Source organism: Phocoena sinus, chromosome 15 (genome assembly GCF_008692025.1).
Source record: "Phocoena sinus isolate mPhoSin1 chromosome 15, mPhoSin1.pri, whole genome shotgun sequence".
NCBI lineage: Eukaryota > Metazoa > Chordata > Mammalia > Artiodactyla > Phocoenidae > Phocoena > Phocoena sinus.
Window position 1 is genome coordinate 67,124,570 of NC_045777.1, and position 26,356 is coordinate 67,150,925.

Genomic DNA, 26,356 nt, shown 5'->3' on the forward strand with positions numbered 1-26,356 from the left:
ATTCTTTTCATTCTTTTTTGTTTATTCTGCTCTGCAGTAGTTTTTTCCACTATTTTATCTTCCAGATCACTTATCCGTTCTTCTGCCTCAGTTATTCTGCTATTGATCCCTTCTAGAGAATTTTAAATTTCATTTATTGTGTTGTTCATCACTGTTTGTTTGCTCTTTAGTTCTTCTCGGTCCTTGTTAAACGTTTCTTGTATTTTCTCCATTCTGTTTCCAAGATTTTGGATCATCTTTACTATCATTATTCTCAATTTTTTTCAGCTAGACTATTTCCTCTTCATTTGTTAGGTCTGGTGGGTTTTTATCTTGCTCCTTCATCTGCTATGTGTTTCTCTGTCTTCTCATTTTGCTTAATTTTCTGTGTTTGTGGTCTCCTTTTCGCAGGCTGCATGTTCATAGTTCCCATTGTTTTTGGTGTTTGTCCACAGTGGCTAAGGTTGGTTCAGTGGGTTGTGTAGGCTTCCTGGTGGAGGGCACTAGTGCCTGTGTTCTGGTGGATGAGGCTGGATCTTGTCTTTCTGATGGCCAGGTCCACATCTGGTGGTGTGTTTTGGAGTGTCTGTGGCCTGTTTATGATTTTAGGCAGCCTCTCTGTTAATGGGTGGGGTTGTGTTCCTGTCTTACTAGTTGTTTGGCATAGGGTGTCCAGCACTGTAGCTTGCTGGTCGTTGAGTGGAGCTGGGTCTTGCCATTGAGATGGAGATGTCTGGGAGATTTTCGCCATTTGATATTACGTGGAGCTGGGAGGTTTCTTGTGGACCAGTGTCCTGAACTTGGCGCTCCCACCTCAGAGGCACAACCCTGATGCCTGGCTGGAGCACCAAGAGCCTGTCATCCACACGGCTGTTCCGCGGTCCCCAGGCCTGTTGCAGCTTCAGCTGCTGAGGCCCGTCCAGAGCCAGCAGCCTCAATTTGGCCGCCCCCCCCTTGGGCTCGGGGGCAGTTCAGTGACAGTGGAGGGAAGAGACCCTGAGCCAGGAGTTCCAGCTCTGTGGAAACACAGGCTCCATTCTGGGCACAGGGGGTGGGACCGCCACAATGGCTATTCTTAGGTTTGATTCAAGATATAGCATTTAAATGGTGACTACCTTCTTCCATGTCAAGGTTCTTGATATAATAAGGACAAATCCACATCTCCTCCACAACAATCTTGTACAATCAGAAAGAGAAAAAAAGATTCTGACATCTCTCCTTTGACCGCCTTGCTAATCAGAAAAGTACTTTTCACATAAGTGGTTGGAATTAAATAATAATTAGTTACATTTACATGACATCCCACCCCTTGAAAAATGTTGACATATGAGAGATACAATTAGATAATCACAGTAATAACCAGACTTTGGGTTTTTCTAAAAGGATTTTCTTCTTAAAGGAGCATTGTTTTTTTTTTTTTTCTTTGAAAACCAATGAAATGTTTTTGACCATGATGCAAGCATACTTTTAAACTGTTTTCCTCGCATTTTCCTTTTTAGGATATTTGATAAGCAAATTATTTATAAACTTAACACAGAGGACAATGTGCATGTTCTTTGTGAGTGCTTTTTCTGGTCATTACAGGGCTCCTTAAAGAGAGCTCAGCTACATACATCTTTCTGCAGTAGGTGACTTCCCCATTGCCTGCATGAGGACATGATCCTTCCCTGGAATCTTCTAATGCAAAAGCACATATATCTTTGTTTTGTTATCATTTCTTGAGGCCTTGCCTAGCACCAGACATTGTGCAAAATACCTTTAATGCTCATCCATCTTCACCCTTAATTATTACAAGAATCCTATGAGGTAGGCACCATAATTGGCCCCATTTAACAGATGGAAAAAACTGAGGTTTACAGAGGTTAAATAACTTACCCGTGATTTGTCAGTTAAGAGATGATCAAGCAGAATTAAAAGCCATGTCAGACCAACTCCAGGGACTGTAGGTTTAACCACTAAGATATTGTGCCTTCCTAATGTTGAGGAGCTATCAAACTGACCTACTGCATGAGAAATGCCTTACAGTGGGTTAAATGAAGGTTAGACTTTGCAGTTCAACTCCCCCTGCAGTCAGCATCTTGCTGGAACCACTGGTGGGGAGAAGAAATTTCCTGTGTTTAACAGAAAAGGGCCAGGGTTTGCTGACATGTTTAGTTAATCCACATGGAGATGGCTGATGAGGATTCTGGTTAATTAGTTGTGGAATTTAAAAAAACGAGCAGATGTACCATGGTGAAATGCATTTTACTTCTTGAACCCTGGGGGAAAGCACTGGGTATGTTCTGTGGCTGTGTGTACTTACATATCTTGATTGGACATTCAACAGCATGTTTTGCAAGGTTCAGGTATCCTGGCTTTGTTCCAACATGGATAATTACATTCTGCTTCAGCTCTGCCTACAGTCTCAGGCAGGTACAAGATTAATCATAATAGCCACAGCTAACAAGCGCCTACTATGCACCAGCCAACACATGGGGAAATTTCCATGCATCACCTCCAATCCTTTCCACAATCCTGCAGAGTAAGGTTTATTTTCTACCCTTTATTGGGGATACTGAGGCTCAGAGAGAGGACAGTTACTTGCCCAAGGCTGTACACAAATAAGTGGCAAAACAGAGACTCAAACTTAGACATGTCTGGCTCCAATGCCTGTATTTTTTCCTCTTCTGCATTCTTCATTTGAAGAAAAAATGCACTTGACAAAAAAGCCAAAGGATACACAAAGGATGTGTAATGAAAATGGAGTTTCCTCCCAGCCATTAGTCTCCTGGTTTCCCTTCCCAGAGGCCCACTCTACCATGCTCTTACGTAGCATCCAATATAACTATGCATGTACACCTCAGTCTTTTCTTTGAAGTTGTGGTTATAAGTTGTTTGGCTGAAATGGACCATATCTCTGTACTGAAGTTTCCTATTTAGAATTTATAAATGCTTTGGGAGCAAAACTGGGAAGGATTTTGTATAAATATCAAATGAAGAACAGTCTGTTCTATCTACACATCTTTCAGGAAAAGTCATCAAGAACAGCAGGTCGTATATTTTTATACATAGTTGGGAGAAGTAGAGGAGACCAGAATATCCAGGGGTAACTGTGTCCTTGCTTTTGATATCCAAACACACACACACAAACACACACACACACACACACACACACACACACAGAGAAGACCAGTTATCATGTGTAATATGGTATTTTCTAACTTCTTTTTTTCAAACTACCAGTTTAATACCAGCATTTTCCCGTGTCTTAAACATTTTCTGAAAAGTTATTTATAATCACAGCTTAGCGTTTCTCAAAATGCATATACATACCATCATTTAATCATTATAGTATTGTGCGTATTTAGGTTGTTTCTGTTAGTTCACCACTTTAAATAAAGAATACTGTGTTGAGCACCCTTATAACACATCTTTATACAAATATCTTAACATTTCAACAGGCTAAATTCTAACAAGAGCCTTCCTTTAAATTATTTTTTGAAGTGTAGTTTATTTACAATGTTGTGTTAATTTCTGCTGTACAGCGAAGTGACTCAGGTATACACATATATACATTCTTTTTTATATTCTTTTCCATTATGGTTTATCCCAGGATATTGAATACAGCTCCCTGTGCTATACAGTAGGACCTTGTTGGTTATCCATTCTATATGTAATAGTTTGCATCTACTACTTTCAACTTATTTGCAAACCTAGCATTGTATGAGAGTGCATATTTCTATGCACCATGGATAACACTAAATAATAACTTTGTGATAGGTCAAAATGCTATCTTATTTGGATTGAATTTGTATTTCTTTGATATCTAATGAATTTTAATATTTTGCCAGTTTTATATCTTCTTTCAGGAATCATTTATGTCTTTTCCTCAGTTTTCTGTTGGGGTGTCTTTCTTATTGATTTATAAAAACTCTAGTAAAGATACTAAATATTTGTCTATCATATCTGGAACACCATTTGCTTTTTTGCATTTTATTTTTCCTTATGGTTACTTTTTTTGTCTTCCAAAACTTTAACTTTTTTTTTTGGGCCTCACCTCGCGGCTTGTGGGATATTAGTTCCCCAACCAGGGATCGAACCCGGGGTCCCAGCAGTGAGATCCCTGAGTCCTAACCACTGGACCACCAGGGAATTCCCCAAAACTTTAGCTTTTAACTTCTTTCTTTCTTTCTTCTTTGATATCATGGTTATAAAGCCTTCCCAATTCTCAAGAATATATACATATTTACTGATATTTTAATCTCTTACCCCATTGTTTTCTTTTTAACATTGAAATGTTTCATTCAATTTGAATTAATATTGGTACAGATGTAAATGAGGAAATCTGACTACATTTTTCCCAGCTTAATCACCTAATTTTCCCAACAAAGTCCCAATAATGTGTAATTTCCCAACTGCCTTGAAATACTACCTTTATCATGTGTTTTTTATGTAGCTGTGTTTATTTCTGATTTTGTATTCTGTTCTATAAATCCATTTGCCTGTTTCTGAGCCAGAACCACACCGTTTTAATTACTACAGCTTTATAATATATATTGTGTGACACTGTAGCTTCCTTCCCATGATTCTTCCTTCTAACACAATGCATTGGCTCTTATTTTTAATTTATTCATCCAAAAGAAACTTTATAATTGTAATGTCAAATTCAATTTTTAAAATCCTCTTGGGATTTGGATTGGTATTACATTTGATTTATAGATTAATTTGAGAAGTATGAATGTCTTTCTAATATTATGATTTCCCATCTCTCCATTTATTAAAGTTTTAATTGAACTGTGTATACAATATGGAACAATCTTAAATATCAATTGTGTTAGCAGGCATCTTTGTCTTGCCTGACTTTAACGAGACTCATAGCCTGGAGGTTACAGCACATACAACTAGAATCAAAACCCTTGGGTTTACATCCTGGCTTCACCAATTAGTACATTGGGTCTTTGGCAGATTATTCCTCTGCACCAAATTTCCTTATGTGAATAACAAGGTTAATACAAATACCTACCTAGTGATATTGTGGTGAGATTTAAATGAGATAATAGATATGAAAATACTTAGAACCATGCCTGCCACGCGGCTCTCAATAAAAGTAAGCTATTGAAGAGAACAGACTTGTGGTTGCCAAGGGGGAAGAGGATGGGGAGGGAAGGATTGGGAGTTTGGGATTAGCAGATGCAAACTATTATATATAGGATGGATAAGCAGCAAGGTCCTATTGTATAGCACAGGGAGCTATATTCAATATCCTGTGATAAGCCATAATGGAAAAGAATATGAAAACTAATACATATATGTATGTGTGTATAACTGAGTCACTTTGCAGAAATTAACACAACATTGTAAATCAACTATACTTCAATAAGAACTTTTTTTTTAAGTTAGCTACTGGCACTATTTCATCCTTCAACATACAAGTCCCTGTGGGTTTGAGATGGATATTCTTTTTCATGTTAAAGATGCAGCCTTCCTGGTTTCTTAAGGTAATTTTTTTCTTTATTAGTGATGGATGTTGAATTTACTAAGTGCCTTTTCAGAATCAGTTGAGAGGATCATTTTTCCTTTTGACCTATTTCTGCACTGAGTTATGATTCTGTATTACATGTAATGATATGGATCTCAATGGGATGTGGCAGCTTTTCTCTTAATAAATTGTGCTTTGGTAGATATTACTTGAAATCTTGACTGGTCAGTTTCTCTCAAGAGGGATCTTTCACTTGTCAGCTTGAGGTAGATAAGCTGCCTGCCAGCATTCTGGCAGGTGTCTCGCCCCCCTCTTCACCTTGGCCAGTGTCTGGGGGCCACCTGTTTTAATAGCGCCACAAGATAATCTCCCCATCACTGCCCTACTAGGAAAAGTGGCTCCAGCCGGCTGTAGGGCTGGGGGAAGCTCTGTAGGTCCAGCTGCTCGTTCTAGAGACCTGTAACACTGACTGTGCTTCTGCTCTCTCACCCCACCAGGGTCCCTGGTGCCTCCGATTCCAGAGCTATTGGAAGATTCCACTTTCTTCTCAATAGTGACACCCCCTCCTCTCTGCAGCCACTTAAGTTTCAGCTTTCTTTTCCAAGACCAATACCCCTCATAAGTCAGCCTCCCTTCTTCCAAAAGTAAGTCTCTCTTCCTTGTCTGCCACCAACTCTTCACCCATTCTCTTGATATTTTGACTTTATACCTTTTATCCATTCATTATCAACTTAGTGGTGACCAGAGAAGGAAGAGAGATGAACACTGTGATTCCCCCACGTTATATGAACGCACTACCATGAATTGGGCCCTTTATCAATATTAAATGATGCCCTTTGTCTCATTTAATGTCTTTTGCGTTGGATTCTACTTTTTCTGGTGTTAAGAACGTGACTCTAGCTTTCTTTAGACTGGCGTTTTCCTGCTGCATCTGAATCCCTCCATTTTCATATAAAATGTTTCCACCCCTGTGTTCTGGGTGGTCTTATAAACACAAATATGACTGACTAGGTTTTATGCGAGAATGAGAAACCTTTATTGTTGTCATTTTTTTAAAGTATGGGGTTTAGCCTATTTCCAGCGATTTTGAATATTAACACAGTCAATCCTACTTCTGCACTTCTGTCATCTTGCTCTACAATTTTGGCTCTTTTTTCCTTTCCTGTCTCTTTTGTTATAGGAGCTGCATTTACTTTGCTTTTCTATTTTCCAATGTTTTGAAGGATGCATGTCCTGTTTTTAATTCTTCATAGTATTTTTCTCTAATAGAGCAAATGAGTAGGAGGGACCTTCTGGTAAAGGATCTCCTGTGCTTTCCCTCTGCCCCTTCCCTCCCCCTCGTCCTCTATTGCCAATTTCTCAGTCTGTGTTCATTTAACCTGGGATCTTGAATTTGATTGATGAAATTATTAATTTTTTCACCTGTATTGGGGTATAAATTATTACCTTTTACATCTAATTTTTAAAGAAAACTATTGACATTAAGAGCTAAATGTATTAATTCTTTAGACTCTGTGCTGTCTTCAATCCCAGTCTCTATCCTTTTATAGTCAACTTCCCTTTCCCCAGTTCCTTCACACCATCACTCAGGTCACTGCTTTTATCTTCAGAAAACTTTTCGAAGAAAGAGGTGGAATGCTTTTCAAGCTTATCTTATAGTGCTTTTCTTTTGCCTTCACAGGCAAATTGTCTAACTACTAAGTATTGGAAGTAACAATTTTTTTTTCTGCAAAACTCTATGAATGATGATTTGTGTTTTCTAGCATTTACTGCTGCTACAAAGTCCTTATCTGGCTTGAATTTGTAGAAAAACTGTTTTCTTTGCTTTATCCATCCTGGGTATATATAATACTTATAAAACGTTTGCATTTTACGTATAAGGTTAAATGTTTGACCTGACGCATGCTTGTATAGATAGATGATGGATGGATGGATGGATGGATGGATGGGTTCACTGATGTAAGTTTTATTTTGTTTGGACTACTCTGGCCTTTTGATCTGCCCACATTGCCATCTTTTATCTCTGGAAGTGTCTATTTAATGAAATCTTTGCCAATAGCTCTGTCCAATTTGTTTCAGGTTTCCTCTTCAGTAACATCGCAAACTGTTCGTTGCCTACGACTACTCTGTCTTCCATGTCATCTTTTCTCCCAACAGTTCAATCTTGTGGATCTTTACTTGAGAAGCCCAAGATGAGGCTCAAGTTTGTTCTGATTTTTATTTTCTACGTTGCTAGTTCCACTCTCGATTTCTGTCAGTGTATTTTGCTAGTGCATTTTTAGATTCTCTACAGTACCGTCTTACCTCATCCATACCTGTTTTGTCTTACCCTATTGTTTTTCTCATTTCATCGTATGGTCTTTTCATCCAAGCCGGTACTCATCTCCTGAACTTCTGCTCAAATGTCCACTCTGGGGTTTCTTCGACCCCTCAATTCCCTCGTTACACTTGCTCATCTTTTCTTCCACCCCAAATTGTAATTATATATTTGCTTATTTTTTGTTCATTATGTCCTCCACCAGACCAGAAGCTCCATGAGGGCAAGTGCTACATCTGTTTTACTTAGAGCCATGGCCTCGGCACCAGCAATGGCTGGCAAACAGTAGGTACTCAATACTTATCTGTTGAATGAGTCTATGTCTGGCTTGGATTTCTTTTGGCCAAACTAACATTGTTTTGAGCCAGAGGTTCCCAAACTTGAGTCATTATAAGGATCACCTTTTTTCCATATTCACGCACCATTTGTACTATTTACTTAATTTTCGTCTTTAGATCGAGTCACATTTTCTATGCTCACTGCATATTTAAGCCTCATCCTAAGCAGTGAAATCTGTTAAATATAGATGATCTTCTAGTTCTAATTTTCTAAAATGCATTAAAATAAACACAAAACTGTTTTACAAAAATGTAACTTTCACCCATGAATCACTTGCATACCAGAGACTATATGTGACTGCACTTTGGGAAACGCTTTCTAAAGAGCTCAGGCTGCTGCATTTTCTCAAGGCGCCCAGGTCTTCTTGCCCTTTGGCTTTGATTCTTCCCCTGTTATTCATTTGACCAGCATGAGTCATATGCTGTTTTGACTGCCTGTGGTGGTGTGGCCCAGTGACAAGGACCGAGACTCCACACTCAGCAAGGAAGCCAGCATCCCTTCCTGATGGGGTTTGCAGACTAACTGGGGGAAAGGCAATAGATAAACAAACAGATATGCAAGAGATTTACAGGTTGTGCTCAGTGCGAGGAGGGAAATAAACCATGGGGTTTAGAGAGTGACATTTGAGAGTGGTGACATTTGAACAGAGACCTGAGGATGAGAAGGACTGAGCCATGGAAGAGTCAGGGGAGAGTGTTCTAGGCAGAAAGAGCAGAAAATCCCTGGAGGCAGGAAAGGGTAGGACTGAAGGATTTGAGAATGTCTGCTATCTCATCTTGCAAGGTGTCCTGAATGCCTTCCAGAACTGAAATGCAGAGCTGGACCATTCTACACCACAGCCTGGACAAGAATCCAGATTTGCACAGTTTGGGTGAGACCTGGACCCTGTAGATGTTCTGTTGACTCAGTAACCATACATGCGGCTTTGGCCTGGATGATATTCGAGCAGCTGACTCCCCAGTGTCTTGCTCAACAGCACTGCTCTCCTTACTCCCTGCACGATCAGAAAGCCATGCCCTGCTCACCTTTGCAACCACTGGGCTTCGTATATTCTGATACACCTGCCTCTCCCGGAGACAAAATGGAAAGAACTCCTGATGGTGGCTAACGTCTCCCAGGGAAGCGACGGAATTGTGGAGGACCAGGCAAGAGGTGTTGCCGCCACCAGCTGCAGTTAGGTCACCTCCCACCAGGGGGCACTGTTATGCTGCAGGAAGTGGGGGCAGGCTTGTGGAGCTCAACCCTGCAAAATTTAGTAGCCATAGGGACTCTGGAGTGTGACATTGTAAAGCTTGGTGTTAAAAAATAAGATGAACTCACTGATTCATCCAGTCTTTGGCTGGGGTATTTGCAGATACCTGGGATGCATTCAGATTTGGTGGGGACTGACAGGTCCTTAGCATGGATCCAGGCACAGGTGGAAGGTGGGCCTCCGTGGACACTGCAGGCAGGGAACACTGGGAGGTGAAGGGAGGTGGAGACGCACAGGCCTGGGGGACTAGCATCCGAAGGCCACCGGGTTGACCATCTCCATCCTTGGCTGGTCAGTGTGGAAAATTTTATGTGTTTGGCAGCAGGATCATGAAGATGTTTCATGCTAACAGTTTCTCTATTCTCCATGGTGCGAGCTCATCTGCTGAGAGGGACAGAAAAGGGCTGGCTTTGATCATTTGCAGAGAATGGAAAAGGTCTGAGATAGTCATTGCGCAGAATGGGACAGCGAGTTGGCCAGAGGAACGTGGTGGAATTTGCTGGCTGTGCTGAGGCCCCCTTTGTGTCAAGAATAAGGTATTTGTAATGCAGCCATCCTGCCAGTTTCAGACGTTCTCCAGCAGCACTTTCCCTTCTTCCCCTCCATCTGTTTTCACTTAGATTGATTTCAGGAGACTGCAAGGAGGATGAAGGTCCCCTAAGCCACCCCTTGGTACCACCCCTGGTAGCCTTGGGGCCACTTGGTGGAGCAAGCTGGCTCTGAATGGATGCTGGCAAGCAGAGTCTACCTAGAGAAGGATGCTGAGCTGCTCCTTGAGCTCCGACCATGAACGAGGATGCTGTGATGGGTCCTAAGCTGGCAGGGACCAATGTCAGAAGAGACTGGGTGAGAGGTTACCAGTTGGATTTGGTTATAGATTAGATGTGAGTGTTGCTGGGGCAACTGGTGGATGGTGGGGCCATTAAGTGAGACATAAAGAGATAAGTGATAAGTGCGGGAAAAATAACTGAAATACATATGGAGAGGGACTGGTAAGAGGGGTAAAAAGGAAACCAAGACCTTGTGTTCTCAAAGCCAAGAAAGAACATATTCCTCAAGAAGCAAGGAGTGGGCTAATGCCTCAGATACCACAGAAAGTTAAAACAAGGCCAGGACAAAATGGCACCGGCATTTATGGATGTGCTCAGAGAGAGCTGCTTTAAGCGGGTGAGGAGGAAGAAGGCAGATGTGACAAGTTGAGGATGAATGTGAGGTGAGAAAGTAGAACCATTGAGCTTTTTTTTTTTTTTTTTTTTTGCGGTACACGGGCCTCTCACTGTTGTGACCTCTCCTGTTGCGGAGCACAGGCTCCGGACGCGCAGGCTCAGCGGCCATGGCTCACGGGCCCAGCCGCTCCGCGGCATGTGGGATCTTCCCGGACCGGGGCACGAACCCGTGTCCTCTGCATTGGCAGGCAGACTCTCAACCACTGCGCCACCAGGGAAGCCCAGAACCATTGAGCTTTATTTCATGAACTTTGGGAAGAAAAGGAGCTATATAGGGCTGTAGCAGGAGAGCACGAAGGGACAGATGATTGGCTTTTTGAAAATGAGAAAGACAAGCACTATGGCACAGTAACTATAGTTAATAATACTCTATAGCATATGTGGAAGCTGCTAAGAGAGTAGCTCTTACAAGTTCTCATCGTGAGGAAAAAAGGTAACTCTGTGTGTAAGTCTGTGTGGTGATGGATGTCCACTAGACTTCTAATGGTGATGATTTCACAATATATATGTACGTTGAATCATTACATTGTACACCTGAAACTAATATAAAGTTATATGTCTTTTATATCTCAATTTTTAAAAATAACTGAATAAATGAAAGAACAAAAAAAAAAAGAAAAGACTTAAACGAGAGCGGGAAAATTAAGTAGAGAAAGAGGAATCCATTCATGGTACAGTGCTTTATGGTTTACATGGGCCCCTCATGTGTTCATCCAGCTTAGATCTCACAGCAGCCAGGGGAAGCCCACCTTCTCATCATCCACCTGTTGCGCTGGGGAAACTACTATGAAAGTCACAAGGCCAGGAAATGGAAAAGCTGGGCCTCCAATCTGGGTTTTCTGAATTCACATCATCTACAGTTCGTCATCCAATATCCATTAGCCAATTCCATTTAGTGCATAAACATTCACTGGCTATGCAGTTCATGCCAGGCTGGCCAGGACCTGGCTACTCAGCCTGTGGGCCATGGACCAGCCTGTCAGCCTCACTGCAGAGCCTGTTCGAAATGCAGAATCTTGGCCCCCTCGCTGGACTTACAGAATCAGAATCTGCCTTTCCACAAGACCCCCAGGTGTTACAAATGTGCCTCCAAGTGTGAGAAGGGCTGACTTAAGGGACCCACTCCTGGGGAAAAGGGAGGGTAGGCTTAGTGTGGGGAAGGAGCTAAGCCCAGACAGTGAGAGAAGGTGAGAGACCCAGAGTCACCCGCAGAAGGTGCCCTGCTAGTGTGCCCATGGTCAGGCCAGACTAGCCTGATGGCACCTGAGAAATTGAGGTCCAGTTGCCTGGAAACTTATCAGAACTCTACGTGCAGCAGCAAAATCCATTCATTCAATGCCCACGGTCACCCTCCCTCCTTTCCGAGCCAAGATTCTGGAGAGCAGAGCTGTGAATTCCCGGCCTTCCTCATCTTTGCTTCTCACCCACACCCCAGCTCCTCCAGACACATTTCCTCCCCCTCACTCCTCAAAACTGTTTCCATGCAGGCTATCTTCTCCCTAAACAATATCAATGGAGATTTTTTAACATAGCTTTTTATTAGCTAGTTTTTTTAAACTACAAACAATGCATGCTCATGGCAAAGGAAAAGAAATCCAATGAGTGCAGAAAGATAAAGGTGGAAAAAAAGCCCATCCTATACCACGGGCCATCCAGGTCCCCCAAGGTGATCACTGCTGACAATTTACTGTGTATCTTTCTAGAGATGGTATATGCATATCCATACTGGCATCTATGCGTATATTTTGTATGTAAATAGGGGCATATTGAACTCGCTGTTCTGCATCTTGCTTTTTTTTTCACTTAAGAATACATCTTGGACTCCTTTTTGTGTCAATATCTATAGAACCAGCTTATTTTTTTACCAGCCACAAAATAAGCTATTGTCTGTCTTTATTTAACCAGCTTCTTACCAATAGACATGTAGGTTGTTCTGGTCTCTTTCTGCTACAAACAGTGTTTCAGTCATTAGGTCAATGCCAGCTGCTGTAACAAACGCCAAGAGAAAAGTGTATGTCTTACTCATGGTAGTCCAAGGGGGTTGTTTTCCCAGTTATAAGGGGTCTTCATGCCCCTTCTACATTTTGGACCATCTAGGGCCTCAGAGTTCTCTGCATTTAGCTAGTAGATGGAAAAGAAAATGAAAAGGACACACCTACTTTGTAAGCACCTGGGTCTGGAGGTAACACACATAGAACCAGTCACAGGGCCCCACCTGGATGCAGGAGGTGCTGGGAAACGTAGTCCCTGGCTGGGCCACCGCCCTCTAGAGACAGAGCTACACTATGGAGTGAGGAGCAGGGATCTTTGGTGGATACCTCCCCATCCCTGCCATAAATACTGCAACAAACATTCTTGCACACAGGTCTTTACACACTTGCACAACTAAATTTCCAGAAGTGGAATTGCTGGGTTAAAGGTTATGTGTATTTTACATTTGGGTAGATAATATCTAATTGTCCTCCTAAAGATGCATTGATTTACACTCCCTCCAATATTGGCAAGTAGTTAGTTCTACACGCTCTTGCCAGCAATAACGGTTATAATTTTTTTTTTTTTTTTTTTTTTTTTTGCGGTATGCGGGCCTCTCACTGCTGTGGCCTCTCCCGTTGCGGAGCACAGGCTCCGGACGCGCAGGCTCAGCGGCCATGGCTCACGGGCCCAGCCGCTCCGCGGCATGTGGGATCTTCCTGGACCGGGGCACGAACCCGTGTCCCCTGCATCGGCAGGCGGACTCTCAACCACTGCGCCACCAGGGAAGCCCCTCGGTTATAATTTTTTAAAGTATATTTTCCAGTCTTATAGGTGAACAATATGATCTCATCTTAGTTTTAATTTGCATTTCTTTAATTTTAAGAGAGATGGAGTGTCTCTTCATGTATATATTTCCCATAGGTAGCTCTTTTGCTGTTAACTTTTCACAGCCTGTGTTCCTTTATTCTACCAGCTGGCTCTTTTTCTTATTAATTTGCAAGAACTTTGAAAAAATATATAAAACATATAAACACGTATATAGATATTAAAAATATATGAAATCATCCTTTGTTTCCCTATCTTATATCTGCAAATATTTTTCCAGTGAGTCATTTTCCCTTTATTTTATTTACAGTATTTTTCCATCCCAAAGACTTCCATTTTTTATGTATCTAACTTTTCAGTCTTTTCCTCCATGAGTTTTGTCTCATGCTTAGAAAGGCTGTCCTTGTGCCAAGATTAATTTTATATTCTCATGTTTTCTTCTAGTGTTAGAGTCACACTTGCTTGAATCCAGATTTTGCAACTTGCTGCATCGCTTTGGTGACTGACTTTAGTTCCCTGTGTCCCAGATTCCTCAGCCCATAAACAGGAATAGTGAGAGTACCGGCCTCAGGAAGTTAATGTGAAGGCTGAGGGCAGTGGTTCATACACAGAGCTGAGAACCGCATCTGGCCCTCGGTCACATCGAAGGCATCAATGACCCCGGCTCTATCAGCTCCGGCTGCTATAACAAAAATGCCATAGACCACGGAGCTTAAATGACAGAAAGCTATTTCTCACCGCCTGGAGGTTGGAAGTCCAAGATCAAGGTGCCAGCCGATTTGGTTCCCAGTGAGGACTCACTTCCTGGTTTATGGACGGATGCCTTCTTACTGTGTCCTCACGTGGCAGAGAGGGAGAGATCATCTCTCCCATGTCTCTTCTTATAAGGGCACTAAGGCCTCCACGCTCAAGTCCTAATTACTCCCACAGGCCCCACCTCCAAATACCATCACACTGGGAGTTAAGGCATCAGCGTACGAATTTGGGGTGGGGATGGGGGGAACACAAACGTTCAGTCTGTAGCAGACTATGTGTATGGCTGATGTATGATGTGTGCATGCACCATAATGAGTTAATATACGTTTACATCGTGAAACGATTTTCAGAGTCAGGTTAATTAACGTATCTATCACCTCACATAGTTACCATGTTTGTATGCGTGTGGTGAGAACACTTTAGACCCACCCTTGTAACAGATTTCAAGTGTACCACACAGTATTGTTAACTGTAGTCACCAGGCTATGCATTAGATCCCCAGAACTTATTCATCTTATAATTGAAAGTTTGTACCCTTTTTCCAACGTCTCCCCATTTCCCCACCCTACACCCCCGCCCCTGGCAACCACCATTCTACTCTCTGGTTCTATGAGTTCGACATACAGATTCCACCTATAAGTGAAATCATGTAGTATTGATATCTGTCTTTCTGTGCTTGGCTTATTTCACTCAGCCATAAAAAAGGAAGGAACGCCTGCCATTTGTGACAATGTGGATGAACCCACAGGACATTATGCGAAGTGAAGTAAGCCGTGTGCCCATTTCTTCTGATTAGCAAGTGGCAGAACTCTAACTCAGGTCTCTTTGATTCCAAATCCTATACTCACAACCAGCTGCTAAAGTAGCCCACTGCCCTCCGAACATCTCTAGGATATATCAGGCAAGGAGGATCCATTTCTTTTTTTTTTTTTTTTTTTTGCGGTACGCGGGCCTCTCACTGTTGTGGCCTCTCCCGTTGCGGAGCACAGGCTCCGGACGCGCAGGCTCAGTGGCCATGGCGCATGGGCCCAGCAGCTCCGCGGCATGTGGGATCCTCCCGGACCGGGGCACGAACCCGTGTCCCCTGCATCGGCAGGCGGACTCTCAACCACTGCGCCACCAGGGAAGCCCAGAATGATCCCTTTCTTGTCTCCATCGGTCACATGGCAGGACTCAAGACAAATTCCATAATGCGCAAAGTATGGGTGAAAGAATAGGTGTCACTGGGGGGACTTCCCTGGTGGTCCAGTGATAAAGAATCTGCCTTACAATACAGGGGACACGGGTTCGACCCCTGGTCAGGGAACTACGATCCCATATGCTGCAGGGCAACTAAGCCCACGCACCACAACTACTGAACTCGCGCCCTTCAACTAGAGAGTCTGCGTGCCACAAACTACAGAGCCTGCACGCCACAACTAGAGAGAAACTCGAGCAATGCCACAAAGAGCCCACGTGCCACAACAAAAGATCCCGCATGCCTCAGTGAAGATCCCGCATGCCGCAACTAAGACCCGACACAGCCAAAAATAAAATAAATAAATAAATAATAAATCTTAAAAAAAAAAAAAATGAATAAGCGTCACTGGGGAAACTTGCACTAGAAGAGGCAGGCAAGGGGTTACTCTGTCTTCTCACCATCACCCTGAGGGACATACCAGAGCCTGGACCAGCTGTGGGTTTATGCTCCAGGGAAGGGACTCTGCCCCGACACCTACATCAGCTTCCCTTCTTATAGGGCAGGGGTGAGAACAGCCTTGTCAGCTGGAGGGACAATCAAACTACTAGGACACCAGCTAGGCTGGGCTGAGGTGCCAGCTGTGTACAGAAGTTATCTGGGAAAGCCAGCTGTCCAGCCCCTGGGGGCCTTGATGACTGTCAGAGACTGGGTTCAGGCATGGCCCCTCCTGGCAGAGGAGGAAGCCACCAGCCCTACTGGGAAGCCAAGTTCAGTGCAGCCCCTCACACTGAGAAAAGGGAGCCCCCTTACCCCTGGGGTTTACAAGACTGTTAACTCCTTGAGGACAGAGACTACACCATGCCTGTCTTTGTATCCTGGCATACAGCAGGTGCTCGATAAATCCTTGTCCAATGAATACATGAATGCGTACCAAGCACAGGACAGGCCCTGTTGATAGAGATCTGACAGTGGTGATCCCTGCCTTCCGTGACCTAACACTCTAGGGTGATGACAGATGCAGATAATGTGTAAAAAATGGGATGTGTCTGTAGTGACTACCATGGAATCACAAGGGTAACAAATTGCCTAACTCCTGGGAAGGGGGAAATAATAAGGGCACAATCAGGGAAGGCTCCCTGGTGGAGGTGATGACGAGCTAAGAGCTGAGAGATAAAGAAATTCTGCCTGATAGGCTACAGAGCCTTCCCCCAGAGAGCAAAACATGTCAGAGGTCCCTTAGCATGAAAAATGCAGTTTCGGGGGAGAACCCTGAAGAGTCCAGTCTGGCCAGAGCCCAGGGTGGCTGTGGGCTGGATCAAGATGAGCCACATAAATCCAGTTTAGGCCTTTATCCTGTGAGCACTGAAGAATTATTGATGGGGTTCAGGCTGGGACTCAGCGGTTTCCTCCTGTGTCACATCAATGTAAGGATTTGGGGCTGTGGACTTGGAAGGAGGAGTTGCCACGATGCCAGAGGGGCCTCATTTCTACGCTCACGGTGGCTGTGAGCTATGCTACACAGGCTGTGCCTGCGCTCAGCCAGCATGTAGCGGGTGAGCAGGTTTAGTTTAGTTTAGTTTTGTTTTGTTTTAACATCTTTATTGGAGTGTAATTGCTTTACAATGCTGTGTTAGTTTCTGCTGTATAACAAAGTGAATCAGCTATAAGTATACATATATCCCCATATCTCCTCCCTCTTGCGTCTCCCTCCCACCCCCCCATCCCACCCCTCTAGGTTTAGTTTTAAGAACGAGCTTCTTGCAAGAAAGCCTTTCCCCTCCTCTTTCCCTCCTAATTATCCCTCTGGAGACTGCAATTATTTTTTTTCAAGGAGCCTGGTTACCCAGCTAGGAGCTAATAAATCACTGAAGTCCCCCAGGCAGTCAGGCCTTTTAGAACACATACACAGAGTGTACAGATTTAGCAGGAAATGAAATCTTCCAGAGAACCCTATCAGTGATAATCAGGGGTGTACCGGTCCTGCTCAGAGGCCCTGCACAGCACGTCCCTCTGTGGACAGTGGAGCCACAGAAGCTGTCTCTGTCCCACTGGGTGGGTCAGAAAATGCCATTTCCAGAGAGCCTCAAGCTGACAAGTGAGTGTTTGGATTTTGTGTGTGTGTGTGTGTGTGTGTGTGTGTGTGTGTGTGTGTGTGTGTCTTTTTTCGGTAAGGGCCGCAGAAGTCTGTGATTTTTCCATTAGGGAGAAGATAAAATACGGACTTTCGTGCACACATCTCCACCGGCACACACAAATATGCTTCTTCCTCGTTGTTCCCAGACTTGGGAAACAAAACTTGCCTTTCTATTTTTTCTCTTCAGCAAATATTGACTACGCCCCTACCGAGTGCCAGCCATCTCCTAGGTGCTGAGAGCACAGCCATGAACAAGACACACAGCAACACTCTTCTTCTGGAACTTCCAGTCTATGGCTCGGGGCAGGGGTGGGCAGAGACATCCATCAAATAAATATATAACATCTTAGGTAGCAATGAGCGCCATCGTGTTACTTATGAGGGTGACTTTTATTAAGGCTGTGCTTCCCAAGCTTCTTTGATCATGAGTCCTGGGGCAGGGGGCTTGTTAAAAATGTAGGCTCCTGGGCTGTACCCCAAACCCACTGAAGCTGAACGTACTGGGACTCTTTAAGGCACACCCCCAGGTGATACTCCTGAGCTACCATATTGAAGGCTATGCGGCTAAAGGAACATGCAGTCCTCAGCCATGGTTCTTAGCTCTGGGGGGCCCACTGGGATCATCTGAGGAGCTTTAAAGTTGCAGGTACCAAGGCCTCCGCGCCCACCCAGAGATTCTTATTTAATTAGTCTGGTGTGGGGTTATTTACATATTTCCAAAGCCCTCCAGGTGGTCCCAGAGTCCAGCTTGACTTCCCCAACTCCTCCTCTCCCAGCCACACTACAGGTGACCACAGCCCTGTCCTCTTTCAACATTAGAGGGAGCCTGGGGCAAAGGACAGAGTGCAGATGGCAAAACAGAAATGGCACAAGATGTGCTCCTTTCTATCTCATTTTACCTTCATATATGGGGAGGTTTTTTGGGGTTTTTTTTTTTTTTACGGTACGTGGGCCTCTCACTGTTGTGACCTCTCCCGTTGCGGAGCACAGGCTCCGGACGCGCAGGCTCAGCGGCCATGGCTCACGGGCCCAGCCGCTCCGCGGGATGTGGGATCTTCGCGGACCGGGGCACGAACCCGTGTCCGCTGCATTGGTAGGCGGACTCTCAACCGCTGCACCGCCAGGGAAGCCCTATTGGGAGGTTTTGATTGAAGCAGAGCTTGGATTCCCCTCAGCCTGTGAGCCTGAGCACGTATGGCCATGATGAAATTTTTAAAATGGCACGGCGATCCCCTCGCCCCAGGACTATCTGCTGGAACCTTCCTCTGCCCAAGGCCAGAATGCCAAGAAAAGGCCAAACTTCCTAAGGTAAACACTGGTAACTTCTGAGGACTCGAGATAACCTCTGAATAGCCACCTACCTTTGACACTGGATCTTTGATCAATTTATTGAGCACCTATGTCATGCCAGGTATTGTGCTAGGAAGGCACAAACGAACAAGAAACACACCCAAGATGCTGATGATCTGTGGAAATAAATGGATGGATACCTAGTAAGTTCTACACAATGGGGTGAGGTCTTAGTAGTTGGATGCAGGAAGTGCCAAGAAATTACAAGAAAGGGTTCACAGAGGATATGACTTTTCCTTTGGACTTGGAAAGATGAGTAGACATTTACCAGGGTGAAAGAGACAAGAGAGATGATCAAGAGTCTTAAAAAAAAAAACAAAAACTCAGCAAGTGCAAAACATATGAAAGAGCAGGATGTGTTTGGGGAGTGGATTTTGTGTCCAGCATAGTATAAGCGTCAGATTGCCAGGAGGTGGCAAGAGATAAATTCTGGAAAGGTAGACAGCAGCCTTGAGTACCAGGTCAAGGAATGTGGGCTTTCTTCAAAAGAATAACTGATGGTTGACAAGATTGGATTTGCTTGAGAAGGAGTTCCCTGGTGGACACAGACTGCAGAATAAATTGAAAGGGAGACGAGAGTAGAAGCATGGAGGTCAGAGAAAAATCTGTGGTGTATGAGTGCTGGGGGAGGGGGAGGGGGAAACTTGAGAACTTACAAGAACGACAGACATTAGATATGAGAAGGGGTCAAAAATGACTCTGACGTTTTTCTGCCTTGTGAGTGGATTCACAGTGATATCACCTACACAAACAGGCAAAAGAGAGAAGTAAGCTTGGAAGGAAAATGGGGAGTTCAGTTGTTGAGATGAGGTGTCCACTCCACAGACAGCTGGACGTTCCAGTCCATAGTGTGGGAAAGCTGGAGCTGCAGTTACTGGCTTGTGAGGAGTTGACAGCTCCTGGGCAGTGCTAACGGCTGGGGAAGGAATGAGGTCATCCAGGAAGATCATGTAGAATAAGAGAAGTGGGAGATAGACTCCTGGGAAGGTTCCCGGTGGTTTGGAGAGAGTTGAGAATGTGAAAAGGGATGATGGCCTCATTGCATAACTGGATTAGGTTGTTGGCTTCATGTAACCTCAGAAATATTGATGGAGACTTTACTTGTGCCATGGCTGTGGTAGACTTTGCAGATATAGATGCAAATAAGGTGCACCTGTCCACCCTCATGGAGTTTATAATCAAGTAGAGGTGAGTGTAGCTTCCACAGAGAGGAAGCCAAGTTGTGTACGACACGTTGGAGTTCTTGGGTTGCAAACAACAGAAACGGACTCTAACTTAAAGTAGCCCCCAAACAAACAAACAAATTAGAAGGATGTGCAGTAACTCACAGAATACAGAGGAGAGTGGGAAAAGCAGGTCTCAGAAAGGGCAAGAACCCAGAGAGCTGAAGAGATTTGGTAAAAGAAACCGATAGGGAGGCTCTTCCATGCTCCTGTGTCTGGTTGGAAGATTCAGTCCACTTTCAGTCTTTACGACACATTTTTGTCTTTATGACACAATTGGCACTAATTAACCTAACTTCAGTCATGCACCCTCCCCTTGGCCTGCTAAGCTTTTATCTAAAGCAGGAGTGGTGGTTCCTTTAAAAAATCTGGGAGCTGCCACCAGATGTGGTGGAAATTGTTGCTTAGCAGGTTAAAATAACAGATGGGGGGTAGTCCAAATGATGAGCGTTAGACCATTCTTTCAGTAATTTTTGCAGAGCTACACAGAAAAGGACGCTGAAGCTTAAAAGGGTTACAGGGTGAGAGAAAAGTTCAGCTGTTTGTTAGCAGCTGGAAACAAATCAGCAAAATTTGAACAATGACATAAGGAGGAAAAATGAGCCTTAAGGAAACGCCTAATGGCCCCTTCCCACCACAGAGCAGGGAGGTGTGTGTCCATATGGTCTCCTTGTACATTATCATCCCAAGGCCTCCTGTGCTCTATTCCAGTGACCGAATGAGAAATAAATATATAGGGGTGTCCTTTGGTGGGATAGAGAAAATTTGGAGTACACGTTTGACTCACGACGTGATGACCTTGGTGTCATGTTATTTACAGTCTGGTGTTTGTATCTTCCTTAGTATCTGTAATTTGGTTTTGTAGCTGATATGCCAATTAGGAATTAGAAGGGTGGAACTTCACTTCGGTGCACAGCTGGGGGAATGATGTGACACTCTGAAGATCCCTGGAATTGGTCAGAATTTCCCAAACTGGTAACAGAAAGGTGTGTCAATTGGTGCTCCTGGCAAAAGTTCACAGCTCCTTGGTCACATAAGCTTTGGAAATGCTGCACCTTCAATTCCTCTCTTGGATGTTCTTTAGCGTATCAAAGGATGTTGCAAAGAGGGACTTCCTTGATGGTTCAGTGGTAAAGAATCTGCCTTACAATTCAGGGCACTTGGGTTCGACCCCTGGTCAGGGAACTAAGATCCCACATGCCATGGGGCAACTAAGCCTGTGTGCCACAACTACAGAGCCCACGCGCCCTGTGTACTACAACTAGAGAGAAGCCCGCGTGCCACAACTAGAGAGAAGCCTGCGCACCGCAACAAAAGATCCCGCATGCCTCAGTGAAGATCCCACATGCTGCAACTAAGACCTGACGCGGCCAAAAATAAATCCAATAAATAAATAAATAAATAATAAATCTTTTTTAAAAAAGGATATTGTGAAGAAATCTGTTTAATGGCTTATCAGGTCAACTTTTTGTGTGCTGATATCAATAACCCCCATGATGTTTGGAAAGTCCTTAAGTTTAAATGCACTGTCACATATATGTAATTTCATCTACTCTTGTCATAAAGGCCAAAACCTCATTACAATGTATGCCAAGGTCGTAAAATGTTACAGGCAGATGTCTAAGAAAATCCGGCCAAAGAATTCTATTCAAGTACACCTGTGATTATTTGCCAAGAATGATATCCAACTTAAAAAATGGCCTTCTCAGTATTAATAAATACTTTCAAAGTTTCAACCCATGAGGGTGCATTATAGACTCTGAGCCTAGAAGCAAATTATCAGTCGTATCTACCAGCTGCAAAGAGAATTTGAAGATTCAAGGGGATAATGGGTAGATTTGCAGGGAAGGCAGTAGGGGAAGGGATCTGACAGCACAGGTGGGCAGGTGAGCCCTTGCCTACCTTGTCTTCTGAGATTAGTGGGAGGGGTTCACGATGGATAATAGTCACTTTCAAGGTGAAGGAGAGGAAGACTGAAGGAGTGGAGGGGTGGCAGCTTATCCTTTTCTAGAGTAGTGGGAGGCTAGTTGTGTGTTAGGGTGGTTGAGTATGGTTGACAGTTTATGGTGAGAATTTGGAACACTTACTATGAGGAATGATGGGGGCATCATTATGTAAAAAACATCAAAGATTATTGAGCAGTGTTGAGGGCTCAATTTAAGCTAGAATTAATAAATATATAAAGGAGAAGCAATCCTCTGTCAGGATCAGCAATTTTCTCTACTGCTGTTTGACAACACAGAGACAGAATTAGAAAGGATGAAAAGTTGGCAAGATGCATCATTAGAGATTGGAAGAGCAAGTATTACGAAGAAATAAATGTTGAGGATGATGGCGATGGCGGTTAGGGTTAGGGTTAGGGTTAGATGTGGAGATGATGCTATTGAAATGATTTTCACTGGGTCCAGAGAAGGTTTAGAAGAAAGTGAAATCGAGAATATCACAGATGAATCTGAAGATCGGGTATCAATACAATGAATCTGAAACTGTGGTAAAGGTAGAAAGAAAGGAGGTTGTAGTCTGTGTTTGTATCCTGTGGCCGCCATAACAAATGACCACAAAATGGATGTCTTAAAACAATGGAGATTTATTCTTTCACAGTTTTAGAGGCCAGAATTCTGAAACCAAATTGTCAGCAGGGTTGGTTCCTCCTGGAGGCTCTGAGGAAGAATCTGCTCCGTGCTTCTCTCCTGGCTTCTGGTGGCTGCCAACTGTGCTTGTCATTTCTTGGCTTGTAGACCTATCACTACGTGCTCTGTCTTCATCATCACATTGCCTCCTTCTCTGTGTATCTCTTCTCTCCTTCTCTTCTTTTCTAAGCATATTCCTCACAAGGAACCCTAATCCAGGATGACCTCATCTTGAGATCCTTAACTTACTTCCATCTGCAAAGACTCTTTTTCCAAATAAGGTCACATTCATAGATTCTGGGTGGAGGTATCTTTTGGAGGATCACCATTCAACCCACAACATAGTCCTAGAGTGGAATTTCAGCGTGAACCTTTTCAGAATTAGGGCAATTCCGAGGACAAGACCTATGGTATGGCCATGAGAAAGAGTTGCTAAAAGGAAGAGAAAAAGGAGATATTTGGTCAAAGAACTGTAAGACCAGGTTACTGAAAAGAGATGACGATAGGGGCTGGGATGAAGAAGACCAGGTACCAGGCGCCTCTATTCCAGAGGACTGTGAAGATGCATTCTGTGGGTGTTGGGAAGCGTAGTGTTAAGAGTGGGGGAAGGATGCTGTGTTGGTGGTTCTCACCCCTACCTTCACATTGGAATCATCTGAAGAGCTTCAGAAAGGAACCCACCCCCAAATATTTTTAATCAGTTGGTCTAGGATGGGGCTCAGACATTTGTGGGTTTTTTTTTTAACTTTCTTGGGTGATCTAATGAACAGCCAGGATTAAGAAAAACTGGTTAAGGGTAAAACACAACCTTCAGAAAGAAGTAGCAGACTTCCCTGGTGGCGCAGTGGTTAAGAGTCCACCTGCCAATGCAGGGGACACGGGTTTGATCCCTGGTTCGGGAAGATCCCACATGTCGCAGAGCAACTAAGCCCGCGCACCACAACTACTGAGCCTGTGCTCTAAGCCTGTGCTCTAGAGCCTGCGAGCCACAACTACTGGAGCCCGTGCTCCGCAACAAGAGAAGCCACCGCAATCAGTAGTGCGCACACTGCAACTAGACAAAGCCCACGCCCAGGAACGAAGACCCAACGCAGCCAAAAATAAAAACAAAATTTTTATTTTATTTGAGAAAACTGTAGTGATTGGGAGCCAGAGGTGTTCTCCTTCACAAGGGCCTGAAAGAGACACACCTGAGAAGGAGACATCAGCGTGTCCCACTATCCTCCCTTAAACCTTAAGAAGAACCAGGAAATTAAAAAGTAAGGGAGCAAGAGGTTGCATTAGGGCTTCCGACTGAGGTCCCCAGCCCGCAGTTCTGTGCTTCTTCAGTCTTATACCAAGGAGGGAAGGACATCAGAACTCATTTCTAAAACACGTGTTATTCCTACAAAGCATGCCTTTCCTCCCCACAAAAGATTTTCTTAATATACTTAGAGAAGTATCTTTTGCCAGAACAATATTCGGTGGCTTCCTTTGTATTTTTTTAATATGTAATAAACACAATAAAAATTTCAAGCAGCGTAAAAGATTACACAATAAAAACGAATTCTCATTTATCCCTGACCTCCTGGCTCTGCTCCCATTCAAGTCCCCTCCCCAGAAGCAATTACTTCGATTGGTTTCTTGGTATCTTTCCTGAGATAAACAAGTTGTATCTTGCTTTTTTTCATTTAAGCACTAAATCTTGGAAATCATTCCATAAGAGTACACACAGATCTACCTAACTCTATTAATTGGCTATTCCATCAATTTATTTATTTCACGCTGATGGACATTTAGGTTGGTTCTTGTCTTAAAGCAAACTGTTAAAGACCTAAAAAACAAAGTCAACAAGAGTTAAAGTGGGTTCTTCATCAAATGAGAGCAGGTGAGCCTCAAATGTCCCGTTGGTGAGGGGGCGGGTGCTTCAGGGAGCTGGGAGGAGGGAAGTGATCTCCAAGCCCCCAACAGAGCCCTGGCTGATCACGTGCGTTTCTGCCCCGCAGGAGCCTGATGCCCCGGACCCTCGAGAGCCAGATCACGCTGGAGAAGACCCCCAGCTATTTCGTCACTCAAGAGGCCCCTCGCCGGATATTCAACATGTCCCGAGACACCAAGCTGATAGTGGTCGTGCGGAACCCCGTGACCCGCGCCATCTCCGATTACACGCAGACGCTCTCCAAGAAGCCGGACATCCCTACCTTCGAGGGCCTCTCCTTCCGCAACCGCACGCTGGGCCTGGTGGATGTGTCCTGGAACGCCATCCGCATAGGCATGTACGCGCTGCACCTGGAGAGCTGGCTGCGCTACTTCCCGCTGGCCCAGATCCACTTCGTCAGCGGCGAGCGGCTCATCACCGACCCAGCCGGCGAGATGGGGCGGGTCCAGGACTTCCTGGGCATTAAGAGGCTCATCACGGACAAGCACTTCTACTTCAACAAGACCAAAGGATTCCCTTGCTTGAAAAAAACAGAATCGAGCCTCCTGCCTCGATGCCTGGGCAAATCGAAAGGCAGAACTCATGTACAGATCGATCCGGAAGTGATAGACCAGCTCCGGGAATTTTATAGACCTTATAATATTAAATTTTATGAAACTGTTGGGCAGGACTTCAGGTGGGAGTGAGCCATCGAGATGCCAGGGCTCTTCCACTTGTCTCTTCCGCGAGGTTTGCCCTGAAAGCCCTTGACCCTCTTCCCCCAGGGAACCCAGGCTCCAACCCCTGTTCCCATCTCGGATTTCATCATCCTGGAACCCGGGAGCCCAGCTAAGGCCAAGAGACCACGGGGGGTCCCTGACACTAGCCCTCCCAGTCTGTCCACGCAAAGCTGATCTGCCTCTGGCATGTCCGGTCAATTCTGAATGGTTTCCCTTCAGCCCTTAAGAGGCCTTGGGAAATTGCTTTAGGAAGAGTGGGAGTGCGTCTTCCAATTATGATACATATTATAAGGGATGATGGTCTGTTGCTATGAACACAGCAGTCTGTCCCTGTCACCGTCCACCCCGGAGTGGGTTTGTTAATTTCGAGCGGCATGTACCTCCCCTCTCAGCTTAAGTCTCCGAGCCACCCTGGGTGATGGATGGGGGACCAGCCTCGTCCTCCTGACCTTAGCAGCTCATGGCGAGATTACAGAGCTGGAAGTGTCCCGCTGGCCACCCTTAGGAGACAGACCCTTTGCTGATGAAATAAACCAGTGATTTCAAAGCCTGTGGTCTCAACTCTGCTTGAACTGTCTTTGAAAACCGCTCTGTGACTCTCCCTGCTCCCTGTGGGCAAAGGCACATAATTTTGCTGTTACGGGTACTTTCCTCACGCGAGCTTTCATGTTCAGCATGCGACAGAATCACGCTTGTCCATGTGAAATAAATACGGCTCTCTCGTGTCCTCGTGGCTGGGCTTTCTCTGTCAGGCCTGGAGCACGGCGCATTCATCCAGCTCCTCCAAGCAAGATGGGGCTGCACTGGGGATGGTCTGGGAGGGCAGCGAGGGAAGAAGGAAGGGGGTGGAGGAGGGAGAAGAAGAGGTTCTTGCTGGCAAAGCCTGGGGAGGTCAGTGGGGACATCCTCTTTCTGAAACATGGTCTGACGGTGTCAGCTCTCTGTTTAAGCTTTACATCTGAAGTGAAGCCAAACCAGAGGCTGATGGGACATCAGACATGTTTCTGCTTGGCCAGCAGGATGTTTTGAAATAATTTCCAACATTTAAAACTTGGGAGTGTTTGCATAAAAATATG

At 44.5% G+C, this 26,356-nt stretch overlaps 1 protein-coding gene across 1 annotated transcript in view; it reads left to right on the top strand.

Moving 5' to 3' along the window:
• HS3ST2 (heparan sulfate-glucosamine 3-sulfotransferase 2) overlaps positions 1-26,009 on the top strand; it is a 94,596-nt gene extending 68,587 nt beyond the window's left edge. Inside the window, exon 2 of the mRNA XM_032606473.1 lies at positions 24,629-26,009. Within this exon, the coding sequence (XP_032462364.1) occupies positions 24,629-25,247 (619 nt within the window). The 3' untranslated portion in view covers positions 25,248-26,009. The remainder of the gene's footprint in view (positions 1-24,628) is intronic.
• The last annotated feature ends 347 nt before the right edge of the window (positions 26,010-26,356 follow it).